Source organism: Lactuca virosa, chromosome 4 (assembly GCF_052849685.1).
Source record: "Lactuca virosa cultivar CGN04683 chromosome 4, Lactuca_virosa_CGN04683_v6, whole genome shotgun sequence".
In the NCBI taxonomy this organism is placed as follows: domain Eukaryota; kingdom Viridiplantae; phylum Streptophyta; class Magnoliopsida; order Asterales; family Asteraceae; genus Lactuca; species Lactuca virosa.
Window position 1 is genome coordinate 51,445,868 of NC_136429.1, and position 8,826 is coordinate 51,454,693.

General features: G+C 33.3%; 1 protein-coding gene across 2 annotated transcripts; it reads right to left on the reverse strand.

Moving 5' to 3' along the window:
* Window positions 1–228: 228 nt before the first annotated feature.
* LOC145104049 (acyl-coenzyme A oxidase 3, peroxisomal-like) lies at window positions 229–6,978 on the reverse strand. Of its 2 annotated transcripts, none has more exons than XM_079041333.1 (10): window positions 6,454–6,978; window positions 2,623–2,740; window positions 2,433–2,540; window positions 1,877–2,355; window positions 1,643–1,778; window positions 1,414–1,533; window positions 1,173–1,319; window positions 992–1,096; window positions 784–885; window positions 229–703 (listed from the first exon to the last, which is right to left on the reverse strand). In XM_079041333.1, exons 1-10 carry the CDS (start codon window positions 6,939–6,941, stop codon window positions 461–463), a joined length of 2,046 nt encoding a protein of 681 aa, XP_078897459.1. In that variant the 5' UTR covers window positions 6,942–6,978; the 3' UTR covers window positions 229–460. The 2 variants fall into 2 exon arrangements, with proteins under 2 accessions (XP_078897459.1, XP_078897460.1); XM_079041334.1 differs by lacking the exon at window positions 6,454–6,978 and adding an exon at window positions 2,947–3,597.
* Window positions 6,979–8,826: the final 1,848 nt, after the last annotated feature.

Below are 8,826 nucleotides of genomic sequence, written 5' to 3' on the forward strand. Positions count from 1 at the left end.
AGACGGGTAATTCGGGTATCGGGTATTTTCGAAAGGGCTAGTTATTTTTTTTTAAAATGGTTGTTTATAAGAATTAGATTACTCAATTTCCCAGAAATCAAATAACCTTCTAACTTTTGTACTACTCATCTTTCTATTCAATAGATCACGACAAGTATCAAAATCAAATTAAGAGTTTAAAAGAGAGAATTAATAGATGGCACATGTCATTATTATTTTATATGAATAGTAACAAAAGATAAGATGACATTTAATTTTTCATTCTTACAATGACACAAAATGTTGAAAATGAGAACGTCCTTATTAGATCCACATGATTGTGCTTGTGTACAATAGAAAACGGATAATACTAAAACATAAGCAACTTTCATTACCTAGTTATACAACAAACATATGGAGAGTCATGTCCTTATTTGTAAAAGATGTAAACCAGAAGGTAATTATTGTAAATATCATGTCTTTAAACCGAAGACCATGCATTTGCATCAACCCAATTGAAAGCAATTGGTCCCAAGAAAGCATCAGGGATTCCAAACGAACTCACCAAACCAAGTGCATGTGGTCTTAGCTCACTACACAGCTTCAAAACCTCTTTCCTAACCACTGCAGCATTATCTATTGACAAGTAGCCATATCTCAAAAAAGAACCATCTTCTTCCAATACAATTGTAGAATACATTGACCTCATTAACCCCAACACATCCTGAAACAATATTCAATTTCACATTAATTACTTGCAATTTCATATATGAATCTTTGAATTTTTTAAAGGACACATAATACCTTCAAAGAGCCTGATGGAACAGTTGCTTCAACATCAAGAAACGTTTGTAGAACCAACCGATCCGCAAAAGCTCTCCCCAAATCCTCAGCAAGTTGATACATCTGACAAATTCATAGTATTATACTTCAATAACATAAACGTATAAATATTATTATTTTTTACTTTAATAACATTATTTTAAAGATATTATCCGGCGTGTCGCCTCACCACTGTGAATATATGTTCTCTGCTTTCTCCCTGAGCTTGATGTTGTGACACTTCCGTTACAAAACGTTGCAATAAATCTCTCTCACGTAAGCAAAATATGTCAGTCTGCCAAAAAAAAAAAACAGTTTTTAAATCGATCAATTATTCAACATATAAAAATAAAAATAAAAAGTTTTATTACCTGGAATTGAGTGGTTCTAAGAGTAGAGCTTGTGAGATGAGAAGGAATAACTGGAGCAGGGTTGTTCAAGTGTTCTAATCCCAAACCTCTAATTGGTTTGTTCCTTTTCTTGGCTGACAAAAACTCTGCATAGAGTGCCTTGCTAATCTAAATTTGCATACACAAATCATATGATTAGTAATTCTTGAAAACAAATTCCATGTTTAATTAATGGTTGTTTCTTAAAAATATAATTAATTACCTGTTGCATTAGAACATTGTTGTCACCTTCAAAAGTCAACTGCACATCATACTCACTTTTTAAATGACCAACATGATTTTCAGTCTTCAAACCTTGCCCACCACAAGCTTCTCGACATTCCTGATATAAAATCAGCACAAAATAAGTTTTCCCCTTTTAAAAAACTAATTAATAAAATAACAAAAATATTAATAATAAGAAGAAGAAAGTTCATGAGCATTTTAAAAACCTGAAGGGTTCGCATGCAATGCCAGGTTAAAGCAGCCTTGAGTGCACTAGAAACAACATGAACTGTTTTAATTGATTCGGGTGTTCTTTTCACATATATCATCTTCAAATAATTTGAAGCAAAATTCAGAGCATATCTGACACACAACAAGAAAGATGAAAGTTAGAATGAAGTATTAATATACATACATAGGAAATGTTGAAAGAAGCAACAGTAAGAAAATTGGGTAGTTACGTTTTTGCTACAAGAGGTAAGAGACGCCTTTGATGACTTGGATAATCAAGTAAAAGAACTTCTGGTTCATTTGGTTTGATTGAAAAAGCTCGCCTAGTCAGCGAGTACCTAACTGCAACTGCTAAACCAACCTTTGCAGTGTTTATTGCACTAGCAGCAATAGTTACACGGCCAGATGTCAGTGGGGCCAGAAAGGCTGCGAATCGCTGATCTGGATCTTTTATTGCACTCAAATATTGCCCATCGGGTGACACGTCAGCAACTGAATTCAACAGGTTTTCTCTTGGTATGCGTAGATTGTCAAACCAGATTCGACCATTGTCAACACCATTTAAACCGATTTTATGACCACAATCTGCAATACGAACATTTGGACACACATTTCCATCTGAGTCCCTGATTTGAGCTATAAAAGCATGCACTCCTTGATTCACACCATTAATTTCAAGCTGTGAGAAGACCACTGTGTGTGTAGCATGCTGAAAACACACAACAGGAACATAATTGAAGTCTGTAATTTAGCTAATGGAAGATGGAATGATGAATGAGGTCTTACATTAGCTGCACCTCCAATCCAATACTTTTGTGCAGATTCACAAGGGGTGCTGATAATAAATTCCTGAGTGCTTGAATCATATCTAGTGATTGTTTCAATTCCTCGGACCTAAAAAAAATAACTCAAAATTTAACAGATTAGATCTACATAAAACCATTAACATGATAATAACAAGACAAGCTTCACATACATTACTTCCATGGCCTAACTCGGTCATTGCAAAGCAACCCTTGACTTCATAAGTCTCCGTTGGCTTGTACCATTTATCATGATGACGCTTTGTGCCCATGAAACGGATTGCACCACCCCTAAAATTATGTTATGATAGGAGTATAAATGATAAACCCAAACAACGAATAATACGATATCTGGTTATCTCTAATTTCAGAGAGAATCGAAGATTTGATTGTACTAGAAAAGATGCAAATTTACGATGAGATTTTATTTTTAGATTGATGGGAAGGGGACAGGAATTGGTAATTTAAAGAACGGAAAAAAGGGGTTTTACACATACCATAAAAAGAAATGCACTCCAAGCTTAATCCCTAGAGAATGATCAAAAACGCTAGCAGATTCAGCAAGAGCAAATCTAGATAAATCGCCTTCTGGTCCCTTCTTAGAAAACCACCCATCGAAAACCCCATGTTCTCTCAAGTAATCAAGTCTTCTCATCGTCATCTCTCTTTGCTGCTCCATCGACTGATTAAAATCCGGGGAAATAAACACTTTGCCGCCTCTTTCTCTTGGGCAAAACAGGTTGCTCTGTATCATCAGATTGAACACATAGTCGATATCAGCAATGCTCTGACCGTCTAGGAGCTTACGGAGCAACTTGGTATCGAAATTCAACGGCGGCTCAGAGAGTTCCGGTGGGGAGTAGCTGACACATGGGGCGGTGTGTAGAAGATCGGTGGTGGCGTTATGGTGGTTATTGAGATGGCGGGTTAGGACTTGTGTCCTAAAGTTGACCCGATCCATTGGTGACGATGATGATAAGTCTATGGATGATGAATTGAAGAATAAGAAACGAGAGGAAATGGCAGAGAATTTGGGGATTCGTATTTTAAGAAGGCGAAGAGTCGGTAGTGACGGAAATGTGAAAGAGGTTGAGGTTGCGGTTGCGGTTGCGTATGGGCGTTTCTGAAGACGGTAGGGGCCGAAAACATAAGACCATTACCAATTATTTGTCGAAAATAATACTTTTATTACGATAACGACAACAACTTGATAATATGTCCATACATATCCAATTAATGTTTTTTTTATTACATTTTTCAATGTTTTAGACTTCTCGGTATCGGTTAGATTACATCAACTAGAGGAGCTATCCTCAACGGCGTGGAGGAGCCAGAAACACCGCTCCGGCCTAACGCCTAGTGGCTTTGTGTTAAGGCCTAAGGGCTCGACGCAAGACAACGCCCCAATCTCTCTTTCTTTTCTCTACTTTTTCTTCTTTCTTAGGTTTGCAACGGCATTTTCATGGACAAATACCAGCCCTACGACCGCTTTAAGGGCTTGATGCTCTTCTTCTTTTCTTCTTTCCGATGTGGCACCCGTGGTAATGGGTGTCAATACCGAGCAACCTTATGTTGTTGGGATAGGGTTCTTTTAAGATTCTATAGGGATGTTTAGGAAGAAAAAAAAACTTATTGTTTATTAGGTTGTAATTATTAGCTTATTAGCTTATAAATTAATAAATAAGTGTGGGACAATCTATGAAAAAAATGACTTATTATAGATTCTCTATGGAAATAAACTATTTTTCATCCAAACATTTATCTTATAATGGTATGAAACTTCTAATAAGCTAATAAGTTATTTTAACAACCTTAGTCAAACACCTTTACAGTGTAATACTTTTGTCTTTTTCAGTTTCGTGTGTAAACATATTTTGTTTTTATTCTTTTTACTTTTTCTTTCTCAATATTTTAATTTTTTTATTTATTAGATTAATTAAAAGTATTAATTTAATAGTTTCATGTTCAAAATTTTGATGGATAACTCGATCAAATAATTTATTATAGACCGTCTACCATGCTGTAATATATTATAGTCTAGATTTTATAACCATTATTAATTATTGTTTTTATTATATTATTTTCTGAAAAGAAAAAAAAATTATTTTCTATTTATTATTATTATTATATATTCTTTTCGTGATAAATAATATATTATAGGCTTGATTTTATAGCCATCATTAATTAATGTTTTCTATTATATTGTTTTTTTAAAAAGTAATTTTTAATTTTAATTTTATTGTTATTTTTATTATTACTATTATTTTTGTGATTTTCCACGCTAACATAATTATTGCTTGAAGCCATGTCCAAGTTAAATAGCATTCTTGATAGCAGTAAAAAATTAGACAATAAAATACAATCATTAAAGTAAAATGGTTAACATTTAAAAACAAATTAAAATTTAAAGTACAATTATCCTAGGCGGAGAAAGCGAAAAGTAGAAGGATAAAACAATACTATCCAATTCTTAACTGCAATAAATTTATAGAAATAATATGATAAAAACATAAAAATAAATAAAACTTCAAAAGAATAATAAAAACTTCAATACAATTTTATTGTTATAATTTAAATTTGTTAATGTTTACTTGGTATTTTAAGTAATAAAATAAATAACGTTAAAAAGTTTATCAAAAGGACGAATAGTTTGTATGGTTTCTATATTTTATTTTTTAATAAAATATTCAGTTTATTACATGTTTATCTAAATATATTATAGTACAAAAATATATAACACTAGTTATATTATAGTATAAAAATATAACAAATGATGAAAACAAAACAATAAGAAAGAACGAATAAGAAAAAATATAATAAATTTAAATTATTTTTCTTATCGAAGAAAATAAGAGAGGGAAAATGTAGTTTAATACTTTAATTAATAGAAAAAATGAGACTATAAAATAATATCTAATAAAAAAATCAAAATAAAATAGGACGTAACAATTTTGGTTTGTTTGGGATTAAAGGTGAAGAGCCGTTTCAAAAAAAAATTAATAAATAAAATAAAATAAAAAATAATGAATTATGTCAACGGGGGAATATGGTAGGTCAATAAGGTGGTGCTAGAGTAGTAGTCATATAAAGTAGTAGGACTCTTTTAAGATTCCTAGGGTAGTACTTTTTCAGTTTCTTGTATAAACATATTTTGTTTTTGTTTTTTCTTTTTCTTTCTTGATATTTTAGTTTATATATTTATGAGATTAATTAAAAGTATTAATTTAATATTTTCATGTTCAAAATTTTGGTTTGTTTGAGATTGAAGGTGAAGATAAATCGAATGTTGTCAACCGTAGAAGATGGTAAGTCAATAAGGTGGTGCTAGAGTAGTAGTCGCATAGAGCATACCCCGCAAATATGACGTGTTTTGTCGAGTTGTGTTGAGTAGAAACAATAAACGGATTAAATGAATTTGATCACAACCGGACCTTTTTAATTAACATATTACGTCGCGTCAACCCATTTATTTTCGCATCCAGTTTGTGTTTTATTAGCAGATTAAAATTTAGACCTTGTAATTATATTTGTCTGTGTTGTGTTAAAATATTGAACATGTTAAAAAAATAGGAGTTGTAATGAGGAGGGACGAGGTCAAGAAGAGGTAGTGGCCAAATGAAAATGGAGTTTTGAACTAGAGTGATAAATTGTTTCCATATTACAAACCAACCCAACCTAAAGTTTTTCTTCTACTTCTAGCTACCGATTTATTTAAAGAATTAAAATGACTTGAATATATATAAACGGGTAATTTTCAATTTGAAAAAACCCTAACATTATGTTTAATTTTCTTGTGTCATTTCAACCCGGTTTATCAAACGGGTTTAAAATGTTCACCCAAACTCGTTTATATTATGTCGTAAATCACACTTTTGGTCCCCAATGATTTGTAATAGCTTTAGTTTATGTTTGAAAATTTAGCACCATGTATCTCCATGGTTTCAAATTCAAAATGCATCGCAAGTTAAAGAAAGGGAAAAAAAAGGTTTAGAAATTAGACATACCATAAAAAGAAATGAACTCCAAGCTTAATCGCCAGAGAATGATCAAAAACACTAGCAGTTTCAGCAACAGCAAATCTCCACAATTCAGCTTCAGGCCCCTTCTTAGAAAACCACCCATCGAAAGCTCCCTGTTCTCTAAAGTAATCAATTCTTCTCATCGTCATCTCTCTCTGCTGCTCCATGGACTGATTAAAATCCGGTGCAACAAACACTTTGCCTCCTCTTTCTCTTGGGCAAAACAGGTTGCTCTGCATCATCAAATTGAACATATAGTCGATATCGGCAATGTTCTGACCATCTAGGAGCTCACGAAGCATCTTGGTATTGAAGTTCAACGGCGGCTCAGACAGTTCCGGTGGGGAGTAGCTGACACATGGGGCGGTGTGTAGGAGATCGGTGGCGGCATTATGGTGGTTATTGAGATGGCGGGTTAGGACTTGTGTCCTGAAGTTGACCCGATCCATTGATGAAAATGATGATGAATCCATGGAAGAATAAGAAAATAGAGGAAATGGCAGATAATTTGGGGTTTTGTAAGAAAAAGAAGAAGAGTACAAAGAATTGGTAGTTACGGAAGTGGGACCCGGTTTTGCCTATGGCCGTCTTGTGCATGGGGTATGTGTTAAAATAGGGGCTGCGACCGATAATTTGTCCAAGACAATTATTTTATTTTGATAAAAAAAAATTAATATATGCAGCAATACATTTTCATTTCTATCAATAAAGTGCCCCGGGGCCCTTTATATAATATATAAAAATATATCAAAATCTTTAAAGTATCCTTAGAGTAGGGCCAAATAAAATCAATGTGAGCGTTGGTTTTTCCAACGAGACACTGAAAGATGTTTTATCCATCATCCTAAAAATGATTCAAAAGCTTCGGTTGGCTTGACAGCGTGAGATGTCGCGTGAGATGTCGTCACATTTAAGCCATCCGAAAAACGTTATTAACTCAGTGTCATATTAACTCTACCACCAACCCACTAGACATTGGAATGATTACCACTCTATATTATTATCTTATTATTTTTTATTTTATTTTTTTGACATTATATTAAATAAAAAAACAGAATTTTAAACTTAAATAAACATTTTATTAATAAAAAAATTACATTAAAACCCTATATTATAAATTGAAAAACTACTAATGTAAGAAATAAGACTTAGGGGCCTTTTGTGTCAAAAACCAAAATTTGGGCATAGGATTCTTTTGTGTTCGAGTACAACCAATACATTTCTTCCTTATTTCATTCAACCCATCAAACCCTAAAACCTTTCCCCCTTTTGTGGCCTTGCTTGCGCCGACCAAAAAGAACCAGAAGAACTCGGCATGAGAGGGAAGAACAGATGGAAATGGAGAAAGACAGCAGACGAGAAGGAGAAAGAGAACAGATTAAGAATGACCAGACATAGAGAAGAGGGTCAAAAAAGCATCGTCCAATCAAATCCATCGTTTTCGCCCGTGGCTGGAGTCACGCCACAACACACCCACTACCCATTGGGGCGGTATTCACGCATGGGTAGGGGTGACACGTCGGATGTCACGCGTGAAAAGACCTCCCATACCAGATGGCCTTATGGCAAAACAGCCCAATAAAGGCTTTTTTATGTTTAATGGATTTTCATATTCATCGATTAATCTTCTATTTTTGTATTTCCTCTTTATTTAATGTTGTTTACATTAGTTTCTTTCAACATCGTCACTGTTAAATACTTTTTGTGTTTCTTCTTTGAATACTTTTTTTTAGATATTTTAGTTTTTAGATTTATAATATTCAATGTAACCTTTTAAATTTGTTTCGGGTCCAAAATTTTATTTCGTTTGGGATTAAAGTTGAACTAGTGAAGAGGCTTGTGCGCTACACGGGTCGGATTTTTTTGTTAATGTTTGGCGGGTCACGAAACTAGGACGTGCTGAATATGAAAGTATGATGCTTAAAAACTAAATAAAGTAGAAGTGGATGTTGCAATCATTAACATTTAATGTTGGGTGCGAAGAAATGAAACTACATTGCTATTATTCACTAACTCCAAGAGAAACCAAGAAGTTTCTGTTAGCATTTGTTACAGATTACTTTGGCATATATGACCTGCACCCATAAACATCATTTTAACTTTAAACAGGTGTCTATATGGAAACAACATCCTCTTTACTCATAAATATTACAAAACTGCAAAAGAAACATGAAGTTACCATTAATTGTACAAATTTTAAAAATTTATACCCTCTTTGAATTCTTGATTTGGGTGGTATCAATGGATATCGATTCCATTTTGTCAAAATTCAATATGTCAAGCAAGGAATCAGTCTTCTGTTTGCCAACTATGTATTCATTTGTGTTGATAATCCACGTTTCCAATCATTGTATTAAT

Bases quoted from the DNA above. Each gene is read 5' to 3' on its own strand.
- LOC145104049 (XM_079041333.1), bottom strand. From the start codon at position 6,941: ATGGATTCATCATCATTTTCATCAATGGATCGGGTCAACTTCAGGACA. The intron at 1,534-1,642 runs GTTTTTAAAATG...ATTTTATATCAG, and splicing joins ATTGCATGCGAACCCTTCAG to GAATGTCGAGAAGCTTGTGG. The intron at 886-991 runs GTGAGGCGACAC...TGAATTTGTCAG, and splicing joins GAGAACATATATTCACAGTG to ATGTATCAACTTGCTGAGGA.